We start from the raw sequence: 20,851 nt of genomic DNA, 5'->3' as shown, positions 1-20,851 counted from the left end.
GATGTCACGTAAATTCTAATTGGTGAATTAAAGGTTCACTCCATGGTTTTTGGTTCTTATAATGGATAAAAATTTGTCTTGGTTAAAAGATGCACACCGAGGTGGACACCTTGTTGCAAACAAAATCTAAGAGTTCCTAATAAGTTAAGCATCATGGTATCCATCACATGACCTGGACAGATTGCTATTCAGTAAATGACCTCAGTGAAGGTTCTCGATAAAGAAAACCAGAGAACTTGAACACCATGAGGAATCTAAATAGTATGTATATATTGTAAAACTGTATAACAAATTTTTATTTGCTGAAACTAGAATACTCCCAACAGTTCACCCTCTGAAATGGCCCACTTTAAAGGGGATTTCCCACGAACAAAAGTTCATTTTAATCATAGAGATTTTGGAATAATAGTAAGTTCCACCATTGGATGTATTTAACTAAAATGTTCCTGTGCTGAGATAATCTTATAAATGTGCCCCTGCTGTGTGCTGTGTAATGGATGTGTCTGACCGTACAGACCATACAGGGTCTGATCATACCTAATTTCCTGGGCATGAACCTTTGTTTGTGGGAAAACTCTGTTAAGTACTTGTTCAGACAACCATATAAATTGGATGTGTACTATCTATTTTCAATTGGATAGCACACGGGCAGCACACTAACCCTTGTTAGCTACAGAGCTTTCAAGTACTGCCCTGAGGCTGATCGTGATTGCTCGATCACAATTTCAGCCGGATTCTGATGCTGCGGATGTTAGCTGATTATATATATATATATATATATATATATATATATATATATATATATATATATATATATATATATATATATATATATATATATATATATATATATATATTAACATCTCAGGCCAGCAGCACGACGATGCTGCTGGAGGTAGGCTGGAGACGTTTGTGCTCTTGAAGATGTCATATGAGTTAACTCCATTAAGGTAATTTGTTCAGTGAGTAATATTTTATTCCAAAAATTATTCTTTCATTCATAACATTTTCAAATACATGTAAATGTTTTAACTTCTTGTAGACTTCCCACAGACTTTTAAAGGGGTTTTCCAGTTTTGAAATGCTGCAGTGTGTTTAAAAAAAGCAATCTGTTCTTTACTCACCCTCCCCGCTCCCAGCGCTGATTCTCCACCACTGGTCAGAGCTCAGCGACTCTGAGCAGTTTCTTCCATCAACTTGAGCACAGACACTTAGCTTTTGTCGGCATCACATCAACACTGCAGAGACTGACAGACATCGGGAGTAGCGGAGAAAAGTCAGGACTGGCGCCCGGGAGAATGTGTAAAACACAGTTTGTTTAATTTTTAAAATTGCAGCTAGGCGAAAGGGGTTTTCCAAAACCAGGTAACTTTAATTAAAAACCACACAATGTTGTGCAGCTGTTTACTCTGCAATAGCGTTTTAGAACATCATTGCAGAGTAAAATGTGGACTTCTCGGACGTTTAAGGCTGTGTGCCCACTATGCGTTTTTTAAGCAATTCCGCTGCAGAAACGCTTCTAAAACGCATGGTAGAAGGTCTGCTATGTTCCCCAATGATAATCCGCATGTGCTGTGCACATGCTGCGGAAATTTCCACTGCGGGTTATCATTGCGGAAAAAAACGCAGCACTACCAATTATTTTGCGGAAGCGCTGCATTTTCGCCGCCATTGACTTGCATTGGACCGCATGGATTACGCATCACTGCATCTGTACATGCGGAATCCATGCGTTTCAATGTGCGGATGGTACCCGGGTCTGGAGGAGAAGAGACTCTCCTCCGGACCCGGGTACCATAGTACCTGTTAAATGAAGAATAAAATAAAAACTAAATATTATATTTACCTTCTGATGGCCCCCGCTGCGCTAGTCTTCGCTTGCCGGCAGATCGCGGTGGACTGAAGGACCTGCGCTGACGTCATTTAGTCATGTGACGGCAGGTCCTTCAGTGTACCGCGAGCTGCCGGCAAGCCGAGACTGATCGAATAAAGACACCGGGGGCCATCAGAAGGTAAGTATAGATTTATTTTTTAACATTCTTTACGGTCACACTATATAAATCCATGCCGTTTGCTTGGATTTATATAGTGTGACCAAGTTGACAAGCACTTTCCAAGTGATGCTAAAATCTCTTGGAAAGCGCTTGTCAACCTGCATGCGGAAATGCATGTGAAGAACGCTTCACATCCGCTTGTCCCTGGCAGGAAAAACGCATGTACAATCTGCATGTACAATCTGCATGCATTTTTTTCTGCCAGGGAGATGCAGAAACACTCAGGAAAAATCCAAAGCATTTCTGCATCGTGGGCACATAGCCTTAAGATTGGTGAGCCCACTGTCAGGCAAAGCTAGACTCCCTATAGAGAAGGCGGAGATGGTTTGTTACCATCTCTGCCTTCCTGATCGCTGTATGCACAGCGCTGAACAAGTGCTGTGTATATAGTATAAGAAGCGCTAACAGCGCTTCGTGCTCCGAGCCCAGCAATCATGTTAATCAGTGTTGGGTGGGAGCAGGAGTTGCTAGCTCCTAGCAGATTGAGATCAGCTCTTGATGTTCAAGCAGGAGGCTGAATTTGGCCTTTAACTCAAACTAATATGCCAGCAACATAAAACATTTATTCAAATGACTCTCAAGACTTTTCTGACCTCATGTCGAGGGAGGGGGTCATAATGTGTGAAATGATTACATAAAATAAAAATAGAAAAAAGGCGAAAAAATTTTATGGAAAAGCAAACACAATTTAAAATGTTTTTAATGGTTACTTCTGACCATACTAAAAATAAAAAAAACAAAAGTGTGACAAATAGACACCTTCCTTCTTTCTTTCTTTACATTTTCTCCCTGATAATAGCAAAAAAACAAAAGGGAATATAAAAACAACAAAGATTAAATAATAAGTCGCATGTACCAGGAAAACATGATTTCAATATCTGAACTAGAAAATTTTTTAGAGCTGATAAAAGCTCATGTACAGTGGTGTGAAAAAGTGTTTGCCCTCTTTTTTATTTCTTATTCTTTTGCATGTTTGTCACATTTAAATGTTTCAGATCACAAAAAAAAAACAAATTTAAATATTGGACAAAGATAGCACAAGTAAACACAGAATGCAGTTTTTAAATGAAGGTCTTTATTATTAAGGGAAAAAGAAATCCAAACTTACAGGGCCCTGTGAGAAAAAGTGATTGCCCCTCCCCCTTAAAACATAAACCACAGTTAATTTATAACATCTTTGGGAAGCAGGGTTCAATTCCCTTAGACACACACAAGCCTGATTACCGCCACACCTGTTCTCAATCAAGAAATCACTTAAATAGGACCTGCCTGACAAATTGAAGTAGACCAAAAGATACTCAAAAGTTAGATATCATGCTGCGATCCAAAGAAATTCAGGAGCAAATGAGAAACTAAGTAATTTAGATCTATCAGTCTGGAAAAGGTTATGAAGCCATTTTCAAAGCTTTGGGACTCCAGCAAACCACAGTGAGAGCTATTATCCACAAATGGCGAAAACATGGATCAGTGGTGATCCTTCCCAGGAGTGGCTGGCCAACCAACATTACCCCAAGAGCACAGTGATGACTCATCCAAGAGGTCAGAAAAGACCCCACAACAGCATCCAGAGAACTGCAGGCCTCACTTGCCTCAGTTAAGATAGTGTTCTTGACTCCACCATAAGAAAGAGACTGGGCAAAAATGGCAGGTATGGCAGAGTTCAAAGACAAAAATCACAGCTGAGCAAAAGGAACATAAAGGCTCGTCTCAGTTTTGTTAGAAAACATCTTGATGATCGCCAAGACTTTTAGGAGAATACTCTGTGGACTGGCGAGACAAAAGTTGAACTTTTTAGAAGGTGTATGTCCAATTAGATCTGGCGTAGAACATCATACCACCAGTAAAATATGGTGGTGGTATTGTGATGGTCTGGGACTGTTTTGCTGCTTCACGACTTGGAAGACTTGCTGTGGTAAATGGAACCATGAATTCTTCTGTCTACCAAAAAATCCTGAAGGAGAATGTCCAGGCATCTGTTTGTGACCCCAAGCTGAAGTGCCCTTGGGTTATGCAGCAGGAAAATGATCCAAAGCACACCAGCAAGTCCACCTCTGAATGGACAAAATTAAGACTTTGGAGTGGGTTAGCCAAAGTCCTGACCTTAATCCGATTTGAGATCCTGTGGCATGATCTTGAAAAGGTGGTTCATGCTTGGAAACCCTACAATGTGGCAGAATTACAACAAATTTGCAAAGATGAGTGGGACAAAATTCCTCAAGAGCGTTATAAAAGACTCATTGCCAGTTATCGCAAATGCTTGATTGCAGTTGTTGCTGCCAAGAGTGGCCCAACCAGTTATTAGGATTAGGGGGCAATCACTTTTTCACACAGGGCCCTGTAGGTTTGGATTTCTTATTCCCTTAATAATAAAGACCTTCATTTAAAACCTGCATTTAGTGTTTACTTGTGTTATCGTTTTCTAATATTTAAATTTGTTTTGTGATCTGAAACATTTAAGTGTGACAAACATGCTAAAGAATAAGAAATCAGGAAGGGGACAATCACTATTTCACACCATTGTATGAAAAAAAATCTGAAAATGTGGCAAGTCAGGAACGGGAAAAAAATGACCTTGTTTTGAACTGGTTAATGTACAGAACCTTTATACTATAAAGAACAAGGACCCTTTTTAGCATTAAATGTATCACTTTCCTTTCGCTTTATGGCTCATGCAGAGGTACGGGCAAAACAATCCATTGTTGGACCGCCATGCACGAAGACCCGAGACAGTCCATGCATTGCTGTGCAAGATCAGACTGATTTGCATGACCATCTTCATGAGCCTTTAAGCGCAGTATCTGTACATGGATGATAACCATTCAGGTACAGAATTTTTTTTGTGAAGGCACAAAAGCAGATAGGGCGGAGTAGAGCAGATTTAAATAGGCTGGCTGCCTATGGGATAAAATCTATTCTGCATACGAGAAACTTCTACGTGCGCACCAGATACCCATGCACTATTAATTATTAATATTTTTTTCTTTTATATTAACTATATTTATCTATTCATTTTCTATTTTGATACTGCAGCGTGGGAACAGATCCCTGTAGTCCTTATATATATATATATATACATCCCATTAGACCATTGTTACCAATTTAGCGGTGGACAAGCACTTTCCGTCACATATATTTCTGTATCTTTTCACAGGCTAAATGGCGTAGACTGTGTGTAGAAGGCCCGATGTCCCTGGATATGTTTGAACACATCAGCCTCATGACATTGGACAGCTTGCTGAAATGTACTTTTAGCTATGACAGTGGCTGCCAAGAGTACGTAACTCCTTGATTATCTATTGCTTCAGAATGACTAATGGATACAGTTCTTCATGAGATCCATAATGATTGAATGGTGATTAGCTGCAATATCAGAATGGGATATAAAAGGACCTTCCATGACGTCATTTAGTCATGTGACAGGTCAAGTGACCACTGACGTCGGCAGTCTCGTGACCTGTCACATGAGTAAATGACGTCATGGAAGGTCCTTTTACAGAGCCAGGACGCACCGGAGAGAAGACCGCGGGCCATCAGAAGGTGAGTATAATGTTTATTTTTTTATTCTTTTTTAACTATAAACTTGGTCACAATATATAAATCCATACAAGTTGCATGGATTTATATAGTGTGACCAAGTTGTCAAGCACTTTTCCAAGTGATGCTAAAAATCGCTTGGAAAAGCGCTTGATAACCCGCATGCAGAAATGCATGCAAAAACGCTTGAAAAACGCTTCTACCTGGCAGGAAAACACATGTAAAAACCGCATGCGTTTTTCCTGCCAGGGAGATGCAGAAAATATCAGCAGCATTTCTGCATCGTGGGCACTTAGCCTTAAAGAGAATCTGTCACCAGGTTTTTGCTACCCCATCTGAAAGCAGCAGGATGTAGTTGCAGAGACACTGATTCCAGTGATGTATCACTTACTGGGCTGCTTGCTGCAGTTTTGATAAAAATCACTGTTTTATTTGCTGCAAATCTATTAATTCTCTGCCCAAACCATGGATAGCTTTCTGTGGACACTGTGCATTGGCAGAAAGCTGGAAATCAGTGGTGGCTCTGGGTTATACACAGTTCATGAATATGAAGGATTACATGGCAACAGGTTTACTAGTCCACTAGTGATTATCTGCTGATTAAACCGTGCTTTTATCAAAACTATAGCAAGCAGCCCCGTAAGTGACACATGGCTGGAATCAGGGTCTCTGTCTCTACATTATGCTGCTCTCAGATTAAATGGCAAAAACCTGGTGACAGATTCCCTTTAATTGGTAACATACCAAGTCAGGCAACTGTTACATTATATTTTATGCCCCACAAACAATACAACATTTTGGGATATTTGACTACTTATATTCTCCGGTAAATGTCATCATTACAGGAAGCCAAGCGAATACATTGCTGCAATTTATGAACTCAGCAGCTTGATTGTGAAACGTGAGCACTTCCTTCCTCATCACTTTGATTTCATCTACCACCTTTCCTCAAATGGAAGAAAATTTCGACATGCCTGCAAGATTGTGCACGAGTTTACTGCAAATGTAGTACAGCTGAGAAAGAAGGCTTTGCAAGAGAAGGGAGCGGAGAACTGGATCAAGTCCAAACAAGGAAAGACAAAGGATTTCATTGACATTCTGTTACTGTCCAAGGTCAGATTAAGTGTCTTCAATAAATGTGATCATATTAGGCCGGTTTCACACGTCCGGATAATTCCGGTACCGGAGATATCCATGTCCGCATGCACATGTGTGTCATATGTGTGGCAACCGTGTGCCGCAACAGGAGCACACGTACCAGCGCCTGCTGTTCCCAAGCACTGGGTGCTGAACGCTGCCCTCATCATTGTCCCCTGCTTGCGCTGTGATCAGCACTAGTAGGGGATAATGATGAGGGTAGTAGTCTGCTCCCTCACTCGAGTTGTCACTCGGCGCTGTTTCAGTGTGGGAGGCAAGTATCTGTTATTTTACAAGGAGATTAACTAATTTAAAAAGGGTTTCTCCAGGTAATGGACAACCCCTTTAATGTCTCTTAAAGGGGTTTTCCCATGAATGAAAGTTCATTTTAATCAGTAGATCTTGGAATAATAATAAGTTCCACAATTGGATGCGTTTAAATAAAATGTTCCTGTGCTGAGATAATCTTATAATTGAGCCCCTGCTGTGTACTGTGTAATGGCTGTGTCTGACCGTGCAGGAACATGGTCTGATCATACCACATCTCCTGGACAGGGGAAGAAGCAAAAGAGTATACAGACATTACAGCACAGGATTGCAGGGGCACATTTATAAGATTATCTCAGCACAGGAACATTTTATTTAAACACATCCAATTGTGGAAGTTATTATTATTCCAAGAACTATTGATTAAAATTAACTTTTGCTCATGGGAAAAATCCCTTTAAGGACAGCCTCTGTACATATTCCCAATTAGGGCATATGAACAACATAGAGGCAGTCATCTGCTCAGAATAGAGAGCACCTCTGTACCAATGGCACAAGTTTAGAAGAACTCAAGCCACCCTTGTATTACATGGACAGCCATTCATCTGAATGGTTGCTGTTGTAGAAATGTGACTGGCTGCAGCTTTCCCTAAAATCAGTTGTTTGTTACGGGTGCTGGGAGTGAGACCCGGGGCAAGCTTCATTAAATCAAGCATATCCTCCTAAAAAATACTTGAAACTTTTTTTTGGCCCAGGATGAAGATGGCAACCAGTTATCAGATGAAGAGATGAGAGATGAGGTGGACACATTCATGTTTGAAGGTACGTTCATGAAATATTCACTGCTCTGAAAGATCGAATCAGATGAAAGATGCTGTGGGAAATACAGTGATGCTTTATACTGCAGCTCGTGGCTGTATAATGTCTCTGTGTAGAACTCTATTAGGCCACGGCCCCACTATCAGTATTTTTTCTCAGGAGTAGGAGCCAAAACCAGGAGTGGGTGATAAATACAGAATTGGTGACTTGTTTCTATTATACCTTTTATCTGTTTGTTCCTCACCTGGTTTTGTCTCTCACTCCTGAGAAAAAATACTGACCGAATACTGACCAAATACTGATAGTGGCACCATGGCCTTACACTGTAATAGAGTGCTCATAGACTTCTATGGGGCCATTTCATACCTCCATATTCCTCTGACTTCATACACAGGCATACAGAGTGTTCATAGGACCCCGACAGAAAAAAATAAATTGCATGCGATTGCATGTACCATAGAAGACAGTATGAATGGGCTTTTTCAGGAAAAATGGCAATGTTGTTTCTAATGCTAGGCAACCTCTACTCTAATCTGAATGGCAGTTTTTGCCAAAGAGTCATGCTGTATTTTCTAAGCAGTCTGTCTGAACTATGGACAGATGCAGCGAACAAGTATTTCACTTCGCACCACCCTGAAAACTCTTTTTTGTTCATGTTACATTGGTTCCAAACTGCCACAGTTAGTATTAAGGAAAAATGCAAGAGTGCAATAGGGTCTTATCCAATTAATAAATGTTACATAAGTATTAAAAACTGCTCACTTAGTAGGGTTGTGTGGGACACAACACCTATAAAGCCTGGCCACCAAATGCTGCAGCTTCCTATGGATATGTCAGAGATAGATGCTGGGAATGGTTGTCCTGAGGAAGGAGTCGTTGGACTCTGAAATGCGTAGATAATAAACCTAAATTTTTATCCATACTAATGGTTTGTTGTGACTCCAGAGAGTGCAAAAACAACTTCCTTTCCCAGCATCTATCTCTGACAGTTAGTATTATGGTTGACTGATTTTGATTTAAAAGGGTATTCTCATCTCCAAGATCCTATCCCAATATGTAGTAGGTGTAATAATAATAATAATATTAGCAAACATCTCCAATTAGAAATGTAGTATAGTTCTTCTGATAAGCTATGTTGCTTTCTCCATTCAGGGCATTGCAGTAGCTTAGGTATCCATTTAGCAACTAACTAACCATCACTTTATGAGTGGTCGTAACCATGGGTGTTTACTTCAAAATCATCACAGAGATCACCTATAGTGGGTCCAACAGTGCCAGCTAACATGGCTCCCATATCCCACAACACAATGTAATACTATGGAACCCTGAGCGAGCAGTAACCCACATGTCATTCTCTCCACAAAGGACATGACACCACAGCAAGTGGGCTCTCCTGGATCTTGTATAACTTGGCCTCTCACCCCGAATATCAAGACAAATGCAGAGAGGAAATAAAAGAATTGTTAAAGGGAAGCACAACCCACTTGGAATGGTGAGTACCTTGCACAATATCATTGCACAATGGTGGCATCCTTCACTCTCACTAAGTATACCACAGAAAGACTTTTTCTGATTTTCTTCAGCATGTAATCTAATTCTTTTAAGAATATGGTTTTATGAAACGGAAGAGTTGATCGGCTGTATGTTGTAGGCAGTTTAGGAGCTCATAAAACTATATATATTTAGCTTATTAAACTTCTATATTCCCTTTACTATTACTGCCATGGCGCAGGCGCAGGGTGTCAGCACCATCAGCAGCAGGTGTCAGCTGCAATAAACGGCTGACCAGTTGTGGCAATGGCCGCGGTTGGTGCATCCCACTGTTTAACCCCCTAGATGCTGCAGTCATTATCGAGTGGTTGACAGAGAAAGGAGGTTATTGGATTTTATACATTTAGGTTATACACTGGTACCAAGATTATTAAGGCTAATATTGTGCAGTGTCCATTGTTATTATTATTGCTGCGTCTCTTTTTGGCATGAGGCACCTTATCCGATTATTGTGAGTTATTTATAAAGACTATTTTTATACCTTTTGTGTACGCTTATTGACCTGAGAATAATTTTGGTGGTAATTATCTGTTGATGCATTGTGAAGTGTTGCCCTCCCATTTGTGCAGGGTTTTTGTTGGATAGTTATGTTCACATCATCAAATCTCTGTCTGGCTTTATGAGAAGAGACAGTCACTCCACAATAAACTACTAACACTTCTCTTTCTGAAAGCATTCTTACTTTGTAGCATTTTTTTCCACATCTGCCTAAAACTTTTGCACAGTACTGTATGTCAGGAACTTTTCGTGGAGTATGTATCAAATGGAGGTAAAGAGATGATATAAACAGAGCATCACCTGTATCCTGCACAATGGAGGTGATGACAAGAAGCAAAGTGATGAGTAAAACCTTAAAGGGTTCATCTTGCTCCAATCACTTTGGATTCGGGAGGTTAGTGGGACTGGTGACATCTTATCTTTTGATACCTGCCTGGAAATGGGTGTAATGGGCAGACATCATAATCCAGTTCCAGCCACTCTGTTGTGGTAGCCTGGCAGCTCTTCAAAGGGCTCTAATGGCCAGAGAAGCAGGCTGAAAGAGCATGATTGGAAAGCCGCATCAACACCAGGAGGGCCAGAAAAAGGAGAAGAAAGGATAGACAGAATATAAACCAGGGTTACTAACAGAAAGAGCACAAGAAAACCAAGCTCTAATATTAGAGGTGTGAACAAGATCAAGCTGAGTTTACATAGTGTGAGCCCCTCCCAGGGTGCCCAGAAGAGACAAATTAGATAACAAGTTAGGAGTTAACTCCCAAGCTCCCTGCCTTGATGGCACCACTAGTTCCAAAATAACAATCAAACTGCTGCACTGTTGCCCAACTGTGCCTGCAACAAAGGCGAAGTGCTGCCAAGTAAGAAACAGAGGGAACGAACATAGAGGTGATTGCAACAGATGTCCGATTCCTGCCAGTCACGCACCCATCCAGGTATGCATCAGTAGCCATGACATCCTGACATGGAAGTGAGCGGAGCAGGACTAACCCTCTGAAGTGGTTGGTCACTTTCTATAAAAATTTCACACATGTCATAACCTGATGCACAATACCATATACAATGTTAACATCTTTTAACTTTTATTGAAAATCAAAATAAATAAGTGATTGTGTTTAGCTTAATAACAAAACAGTGGTCTCTATGATGGCTGCCTGTGTGGTAGAGATTATCTACTTCGAACCTCGTCTCTATCTACATGGAGTCCGCTGATGTTAGTGTATTACATTGAGGAACCATTAGCACCTGGCACTCTGTGCCGTTTGGGTTTTTTGCTTGTTTATTTTTTTCTTTTTCCATTACGAAACAATGTATTTACTACTAGGGGGTGCTCATTGCATATGGATTTATACCGCTTTCAGAAATACTAGCTGTATGAATTAGTGTTTAAGAAGCTCCCTCTAGTGGTTGTGGCTGGTAGATAGGATCAAACAGTGTATTCATTCTGGAAAGGTGAGACATCGAGACGTGACACATGATACCCAAACATACAAGGGGAACTCCATCTTTCAGCATAAAGCAAATTGCTTACGTTATGATGTATAAGGTGAATATTTTTAGGAGGAAAAGTCTTCATCAGGAACTCTTTGTCTGATATTTGCTTTTTCCCAGTATGCTGGTGAGAGTGCGTGCAAGGAGAAGATACTGTTGCTGCAAAACCCATGGAAATTTAGGGACGGTTCATACACCATTTTATCTCAGGATTTTGAAGTTGATCTCTTCATTAAATGTGCCATTTTTTTTGTTCTGTAGGGATGACCTGTCTCAGCTGCCGTTTACCACCATGTGCATTAAAGAGAGCCTCCGATTACATCCTCCTGTAACAGTAGTGTCTAGGTGCTGTACCGAAGACATTACAATGCCTGATGGCAAAGTTATTCCTAAAGGTATAGCCTAACCTTGCATCACAGCAAGTATATCTAATCTAAACAATTAAATCTGTAAATCTGCCATACTGTTATATTTGTGTAAGGGTAGTCTTCCACATTCATATTCAACAAAACACTGCTTTTTTGCAGCAGTTTTTTAGTTTTTGTTTAGTGGGGATGACATCCGGATGCAGTCTGATTTCCATGGACTCTAAAAATGGAGGAGTTGATGGAGAAATTATGTTCTCTTTCTCCTCAGTGTGCTCCGGTTTTCTCATTTGAGAGAATCGGATCACACTCTGCTGGCACTCGGATCAGAGTGTCATTAGCATAATACACAAAAAGCAAAGCCACACTAAGAAGAATTAAAATTCCCCCAAAAATTCAAGAAAAAACACAGCAAAAAAGGGCAGCAGTGTTTACCTGCCCAGATCTTCAGAACCAAATGCACTACCAGGGCAGGTAAACACTGCTGCCCTTTTTTGCTGTGCAATTTTGCTGTGCAAACCTTTTTATGTGCAATTCAAATACTACGCAGTCACCCCCTCCATGAAATGGTAGGTTGTGAGTGATTGTCTCATCAGTATTTTGCACCTGTGTAGCCGCCATCTTTATGTGGATTTGCTGCACCCTGGTAGTGCATTTGGTTCTGAAGATCTGGTAGAAGGCCTGCCATGTTCCCCAATGATAATCCGCATGTGCTCTGCACATGCTGCGGAAATTTCCGCTGCGGATTATCATTGCGGAAAAATCTGCAACACTACCAATTATTTTGCGGAATCGCGGCGTTTTCGCCGCTATTGACTTGCATTGAACCGCTTGACATCCGCATCACTACATGTGCACATGCGGATATCATGCGGTTCAATGTGCAGATGATACCCGGGTTTGGAGAAGAGGAGACTTGTAGAAAAAGAATAAAATAAAAAATATACATTATACTTACCTTCTGATGGCCCCCGGTCGCGTGACCCGTCACATGACTAAATGACGTCACCGCAGGTCCTTTTAGACTATCGCGAGCTGTCGGCAAGCCAGAATGGATCGCTATGGACATCGGGGGCCATCAGAAGGTAAGTATAATATTTATTTTTTATTTTTTACCATTCTTTACGGTCATACTATATAAATCCATGCCAGTTGAATGGATTTATATAGTGTGACCAAGTTGTGAAGCACTTTCCAAGTGATGCTAAAATCGCTTGACAACCCGCATGCGGAAATGCATGTGAAGAACGCTTCACTTCTGCTTGTCCCTGGCAGGAAAAACACATGTACAATCCACATGCGTTTTTTCTGCCAGTGAGATGCAGAAACGCTCAGGGAAAAATCCGGAGCATTTTTGCATTGTGGGCACATAGCCTTAGTGGGATTTTTTTTAACCAATCCTCCTCCATCGCTCAGCTCACCAGGCGTCTCACTGCCCACGTCTGATCCTCTTCTTTCTGCTGTCGCGTGACACATCTCCGGCCTCTTCACTATAGGCAGGGACCTCTGAAGTCTGGATGCGGCCGGAAGTCCTGGCCTGTAGTGAAGAGGCCGGAGATGCCGTGCGCAAAGATGAAAAGAAGAAGACCGAATGGCGAGCAGCGGGGCGGCCTGAGAGATGAACAATTAGGTGAGTATTATTTATTTTTAACATTTTACATTCGTGGCTAGGCGCCGCTCATAAGTCGGGGACTGCCTGTGTGTGTGTATGTATATATATATATATATATATATATATATATATATATATATATGATAATATAATCCTACACATTCATACGCATAGAGATGTTTTTAACTACTCATACTTAATAATACTTGTGTTTTTCAGGGAACATCAGCCTGATAAGTATTTATGGAACCCACCATAACCCCGCTGTTTGGCCAAATCCAGAGGTACAAAATGCTGTTGTTGTTTTTTTTTTTTTTACTATATGTATTTTGTTCTTCTGCTCAAAAAATTAACCAGAATTGCGGCTTCTTTTACTCAGGTCTATGATCCATATCGGTTTGATCCAAACTCCACACAGGAGAGGTCTTCACATGCATTTGTACCTTTCTCTGCTGGGCCGAGGTAAGGTTTAACTCTTCCCAACCGAATGAATTTCCATTTTTTACGGTTACGTTTTTTCCTACTTTTTTCCAAGACCCTTACGGTGAACCTGTCACCTTGAAAAGCGATATTTAATCTGCAGGTAATTATCTTTAGAACGCTGCCCGGACGCCTTACTAAAAGTGCGGCTATAGGGAGAAAATCAACTTATATCCTCCTATGAGCTGCCAGTAATAATGGCCAACAACAATAAAAATGTCAGCTCGCCACGCAAAGAACCCATGACACAGCTCCATCACTGCAAAAATGAAAATGCTAGGATCTTGTAAAATGGTGACACAAGCAACATTTTTATTTCATGAATTTCCAATTTTATTTTCACCAGTTAAATTAATAAAAATATACAAGTTTGATATTGCTGTAATCTGACTAATCTGGAGAATTATATTGTGGGGTAATTTTTACAGCACAATGAACGGCATAAAAAAAATCCCAAATAAAAATTGCAGTATTGCGGTGGGGGGGGGGGGGGGGGGGGTTGGCAGTTTTACCACGCTTGGATTTTTTTTCCCCGTTTTCCAGTACATTGCTTGGTAAAATGAATGATGTGCTCCAAAACTACAACTTGTCCCTCAAAACACAAAACCTAATATCGCTATATCTATAAAAAAAGGTAACTACTAACCGGCACATATAGAGTTAATCTGCAGCTAAATAGCTTTATAATGCTGCTGGGCCACCTTACTGAAAGTGCAGCTACCAGGAGAAAATCAACTTATTCTCTACTGGGAGCCACCAGCTTTCAGTCATGAAGGCTTGTACTGCACCGCTCTCTATGCGCCACAGCACCGCTCTCTATGCGCCACAGCACCGCTCGCTATGCGCCACAGCACCGCTCGCTATGCGCCACAGCACCGCTCCCTATGCGCCACAGCACCGCTCCCTATGTGCCCCACCACTGCTCCCTATGTGCCACACCACTGCTCCCTATACGCCACACCACTGCTCCCTATACGCCACACCACTGCTCATTATACGCCACACCACTGCTCCCTATGCGCCACAGCACCGCTCCCTATGCGCCACAGCACCGCTCCCTATGTGCCCCACCACTGCTCCCTATGTGCCACACCACTGCTCCCTATGTGCCACACCACTGCTCCCTATGTGCCACACCACTGCTCCCTATACGCCACACCACTGCTCCCTATACGCCACACCACTGCTCATTATACGCCACACCACTGCTCCCTATGCGCCACAGCACCGCTCGCTATGCGCCACAGCACTTTGATTAACATCCGACTCTGCAGTGCATCTGTGCATAGTGACCTGTCCATCACGCCGGCACCTGCTTACAGCTGCTGCTCACACTATAGTGAGCGATGACTGTAGCTGCTCTGTGAACGCTCTCATTTTGGGGTACATACGACGTTTAAAGCAATTCTTATTGCATTTTTTGCAGTGTTGCAGCAACCAAAAAACTGCAAAACTGGTGTTTTGATTTTTTTTTATCTCTTTACAGCATTTACCAATCGGATTAATTAATTTTCTACTTGATAAATCGGACTTTTACGAGTCTAGAGATACTACAATTGTATTTGTTTTTTTTTACTATTCTGATTCTAATTTTTTTATGTTTTTAAAAACATTTTTTCTTTTTTTAATTTATTTTTTAGCCCCCTTAGGGAATTTGAACCTGCGATAGGGCCATCGCGTCTACTGTATATTGCAATATCATAGTATTGTGCTATATATTAAAAATCACAGTCTCCTATGAATGCCAGCCACAGGATGGGTTTCACAGAAACACAGTCATGGCAGGCATGGGGGCTTTCAGCAGACCACCTGGCTGCCATGGCAACCCAACGTTGCCCCGCAGTAGCGTGTGTGGACGATGGGCGTGTGGAACAGTACACTTTAAATTCCACTGTCAGAGATTGACCATGGCATTTGAGCAAAATGCTGCAGGCAGAACTCACTGTGGTTATGTTGCACTCACTGTGGTTAAGGGTAGATGCTGGCTGTGTAAAACAGCCAGTATCTGCCAGAAATGATGCAAGCTCAGTTTCTGAACTTGCATCAAAGATGGGGACCCAGCCTATGACATAATAGTATGTTTTTTTATCAGGAAGGGGTTCAACAGTAATGCAAAAAATGCGGCTATAAAAATCAGATTTACAAATATTTGCAGTTTTAATCAAGAAATGTGTGTTTAGGTTGGAATTATGGTTTAATAAATTGTTTGGATTAAACTTTTCAGGGGTTTTTTTGCAGTTTTTCCTAACATAGCATATGGTTTTTAACTTGTAGGAATTGTATTGGACAAAACTTTGCCATGGCGGAAATGAAAGTGGTGCTTGCTCTTACACTTCTCAACTTCAAGGTGACTTTGGATCCCAACAAGTCAGTCCGCAGGATGCCAGAGCTGATCTTAAGGGCAGAGGGTGGGCTGTGGCTTCAAGTGGAAACTCTAAAAGCCTAAATGTACAGCAGAAGATGGAAAGTCATAGAGTAGACTTCTCTACTGGAACATGATAATTAACTATTATAGTCAACTTTATTTTCTATAATTATTTGTCTTCTTCACAAAATTCTAGCAGATTATTGTCGGCAAAACTGAAATAAAGGGGATCTAATAAATCTGACAGATCCAATTGTGTCTCTTAATATCATTTGATAATCTTATAAACGTAAGGTATCCGGGGAATCTACTTTGAATGTTGGTTAATTCTTCATGCACTCTGTACGTGAAAGTCAAGTCTCTGCTCCATTTATGTTTCATGTGATATTATCTGACCTTTCTAATTATTGGCATGTCATGAATCTGAGTCTCCATACCACACCCGAAGTGATGTCAAATTTGCCATTTTGCTTTTAGACCTCACCCCAAAGCTTTTGTGTTTAGAAGATTATCAAATGTTATTAGGAAAGACAATTAGATCTAGAAGTGAAAAGGTCGACTTTTACCCGATCTATAGAAACCAAATACATTTCATCTGTGTATGGTATAGTTAATACATTCCAGAATTAATATATATTAATTTTCTCTCGGGACACCGCCTCATATATGTATGGTAGAGATGAGCGAATACATTCATAGGATCCTGGTCAGTACTCCTCCTACCTGCTGACATCCACAGCTCCTCTTTTGATTAGCTGGCCTGGCGCGACGTTGTGTATCATCATGCCACATTGCTGACATTTCGCCAGGCTGGCTAATCAAAAGAGGAGCCAGTGATACCAGTAGGTAAGGAAGCAGTTCACAGTGCTCCTATGCAGTGGCCATGGAATACCGACCAGGCCGCTGGACCGGGAACCTGTGAATCAATTTGTTTATCTCTAATATATGGGTGTCATCAGATCAAGTTGGCCTTTTCAAAGAGGATCAGTTTAGTTGTCTTTTTTTAGGAAAGTCTCTTATTTTCCTAAGGTCACAGCCCCACTATCAGTATTCGGTCAGTATTTTTTCTCAGGAGTGGGAGCCAAAACCAGGAGTTTGGATTGTGTGCCTCTCCACTCTTTCTCCAGACTCTGGGACCTTGATTTCCAAATGAAAATTGGAAATCTGGGACCTTGTGGAGTGTGTCGATGACTGCCTTCTGGACATCTGTCAAGTCAGCAGTCTTCCCCATGATTGTGGATCCTACTGAAACAGACCAAGGGACCTTTTTAAAAGCTTAGGAAGCCTTTGCAGGTGTTTTTTGTTAATTATTTTAATTTACTGAGATAATGACTTGTGTGTTTCATTGGCTGTAAGCCATAATCATCAACAATAACAGAAATAAACACTTGAAATAGATCACTCTGTTTGTAATGACTCTATATAATATATGAGTTTCACTTTTTTGTATTGAAGAACTGAAATAAATTAACTTTTTGATGATATTCTAATTTAGTGAGATGCACCTGTATGTTCAGCCAAGCCGAATGCATAGCTTAACTTTGAAATATAAATCAACTTTTGCATCAAAATGTTTTACTTCACAAAAATAATTACTCACTTTCAGACCAGTTATACATAACTAGTGCAGACAGGATTCCGTCCACCTACAAAGAGAAAAGTATGAATATTTTTATTAATCGGCTAAAAATTAGGCGCTGTTTTAATGATGTTAATAGTTCACTATGCCATGGCTACAGCTAGTACATGAAAAGGGACATCAGGCCGAAGTTATTTCTGATCTCACGTACGGACTAGAGAGCTCACCCACACCAAGTGACTTTATGAAGAAACCTTGTTCTTTCTTCAGCACCAGCTAAACAGCATGGAAATCCCCAACATATGCTTCGCAGCAAAGAGCCTTTGATTTGTATGTCTATATGATATGGCCAAGAAATGATTTGGGCGGATTTTCCCAGTTAAGAGGAAGCTTGTTGACCTCAGTCCTTTAAGTTTTTTTTTGTTTTTTTTTTAATTTTTCATATACTAATTATAAGCATAGTTGTAGAACATTCTACTGTGTCATATACAAATTAAAAAATAAATGCTTAATGTTTTATGTTAAATGGACAGAAATAAAGACTGTAATATTATTATTATTGTTTTTATTATTCATTTCGGTCTTTCTGTCTACCAGAGATTTTCAAAAATTTCTGCGACAATTTGTTCGAAATTTGAAATGTTAAATGATCAAATATTAATACAGAAATAAAAACCTCACAAGTTGTACAGATTAAAATAAAGCGCAGAAAGACGAAAGGGTTGAAGACTGCCTCCTGTGTTATTTACCAAATCTTGTGAGAGATTTCACTTTTTCAGAAAGTCCACTATCCTAATGAACAGTACAGAATGAGAAATACAAATATCTTTTGTCATGCCCCAGCTAAGGAAACAAAGTTCTTTTGACTGACTGTACCAGCAATGTACACATACAATAAAGTGGATAAGAAAAAGATGACTTGATGGCATAAGTGGGGGAAGAACTGGACCATTTGGTTGCTGACACTCAATTGAAGGGATGTTCTCATAAATTATTACTATACTGTGTTTTAAATGTCTTTTGTTATATTGAAGCTCTTGAGAAATGGCCTTAAACCCCTTATTTTTGGGGACATGAAAGAACTGATCTGTTATGCTAGCCTTGAAGCATCAGAAGCTTCTTCGGCAAACTGTAGTTCTGGGTGGTACGGTACTCTAAACCCTCTGGGGCACTACTGGGAGGTCTAAAGCCTTTGGGGCAGTACTGGGTGGTCTAAAGCCTTTGGGGTAGTACGGGGTGGTCTAAAGCCTTTGGAGGAGTACTTAGTTAAAAGAGAGGTTTTTAGGCTGAAATTGGTGGTATAAGGAGCAAGTTTATGTGAACAAAAGTAATGGTGCAGAAAACTGTAGTGCTGGGCATATGGCTGGGTGAGGAGATAGCCCAGGTTGACCTGTTACCGATAGACATACACTGTTGAAAGTACTGTATGTATTCTTCCTGGAGTCATAGTAGATGAGAGGATGTTTTATACTTGCAGGGAGTGTTATTCTTTCCTTATCAAGATTTTTGAATGGTTGCATTCCCAGGACCATTTTTTGTGATTCCCCACAATTCTCTACATATATACCAGCAGTGAAGACACTTTGGAGTAGACCTGTTTTTTCATACACAGTGCTAGTCACCATTATTAGCACCCCTTAATTTTTTTCATAGACTTTACAATAGCTTCAGAAATGAATGGAAATGTACCAAAGTTATATTCTCAGGACTTTTTAATTAGTGGTCCAAAGTTATACAACAATAAAACATTGTTTTCAAGCTTCCATGTTGCAATTTCAAAGAAAAAACAGAATAAGCAGCAGTAAAGGCACCTCTAATTAATACCTGGTTACACACCCTTTGGCATTGCTGACAGCCTCCAAACGTTTCTTGTAGCCATCTATAAGCTTCTTGCACTTCTCAGCTGGAATTTTCTCCCACTCTTCCATTGCAGTTTGTTCAAGCTCTTGATTGTTTACAGGGTTCTTTTTCCCAATGGCAGATTTCAGCTCGCCCCAAATATTTTCAATGGGATTGGGGTCAGGACTCATTGCTAGCCATTTTAAAACAGTCCATTTTTTCTTTTTCAACCATTCCTGTGTACTTTTGGATGTGTGCTTTGGTTCATTGTGTTGCTGGAGGACCCATGATGTTCGACTCAAACCAAGTTTTCTTAAACTGGGTGGGACATTTCGCTCTAAAATCTCTTGATAATTATGATCTCATGATTCCTGTGATATAGTCAAGGCATCCAGTATCCGATGCAGCAAAGCAACCCCACAGCATTATGGATCCTCCACCATGCTTAAGGTGTTCTTTTCCTTATAAGCTTCATTGCGCCGTCTGTAAACAAACTGTTGCTTTGCATTGCCAAAAGCTCTATTTTTGTTCCATCTGTCCACAGAACATTTTCCCAGAAGAATTGTGGTTGGTCAAGGTACTCTTTGGCAAAAATCAGTCGTTCCTTTTTATGTATTTTCTTAAGCAATGGTTTCTTCCTTGGCCTTCGCCCATAAAGCTCTTCTTGGTTTAGTGTGCGGCATATGGTACTTGTTGAATCCATGACCCCAGACTGTTCTAGGTTGGCCTTCAGGTCTTTGGATGTTGACGTGGTGTTTTTTCCACCATTTGCACCAACTTTCGAAGACATCTCTTGTCAATTTTCCTCTTTCCCCCACATCCAGGAAGGTTTTTGACGGTTCCATGCTTGGCAAACTTCTTAATAACATTGCACACTATTGAGACTGGGATACCAAGGTCTTTGGAGATGGCCTTATACCCTTTGGAAGTCTTGTGTTTGCTATTAATAGCAGTTCTGATGTCCTCAGACAGCTCCTTTTGTCTTCACTATTGTGACAAAGGAACAGGGCCTACCATGTGCCTTTTTAAAACAGAGAAGTCATCATTCATTGGCTAATTCATGTCACATGGGCACCAACAATTAATCACAGAAGAATCTCTTTTTGTGATTTACCGCAGGCGAGTCAAAATGTGTTTCCATACTAAATTAATGTAAAGGGTGCCAATACCAGTGACACAGCAAGCTTTAGGTTTTTATATTTTTCCCTCCAATTGATTTTTGTTTTACATTATTGTTTATCATTTGCTCTTTTGTATTTAACA

General features: G+C 40.6%; 1 protein-coding gene across 2 annotated transcripts in view; it reads left to right on the top strand.

Moving 5' to 3' along the window:
- Nucleotides 1-17,568, top strand: part of LOC141217402 (ultra-long-chain fatty acid omega-hydroxylase-like) — a 66,083-nt gene extending 48,515 nt beyond the window's left edge. For both annotated transcript variants that reach the window (XM_073665804.1, XM_073665802.1), the window contains exons 6-13: nt 5,206-5,327; nt 6,434-6,701; nt 7,748-7,814; nt 9,177-9,303; nt 11,610-11,743; nt 13,545-13,609; nt 13,705-13,787; nt 16,080-17,568. In XM_073665804.1, coding sequence (XP_073521905.1) covers nt 5,206-5,327; nt 6,434-6,701; nt 7,748-7,814; nt 9,177-9,303; nt 11,610-11,743; nt 13,545-13,609; nt 13,705-13,787; nt 16,080-16,251 — 1,038 coding nt within the window. In that variant the 3' untranslated portion in view covers nt 16,252-17,568. The remainder of the gene's footprint in view (nt 1-5,205; nt 5,328-6,433; nt 6,702-7,747; nt 7,815-9,176; nt 9,304-11,609; nt 11,744-13,544; nt 13,610-13,704; nt 13,788-16,079) is intronic.
- The last annotated feature ends 3,283 nt before the right edge of the window (nt 17,569-20,851 follow it).

The sequence above is a fragment of the Phyllobates terribilis genome, unplaced genomic scaffold (genome assembly GCF_046119375.1).
Source record: "Phyllobates terribilis strain yellow unplaced genomic scaffold, ASM4611937v1 Scaffold_2__4_contigs__length_985480577, whole genome shotgun sequence".
Taxonomy (NCBI): domain Eukaryota; kingdom Metazoa; phylum Chordata; class Amphibia; order Anura; family Dendrobatidae; genus Phyllobates; species Phyllobates terribilis.
Note: the sequence above shows the minus strand (reverse complement) of the source record. Positions and strands in the feature narration are given on the sequence as shown.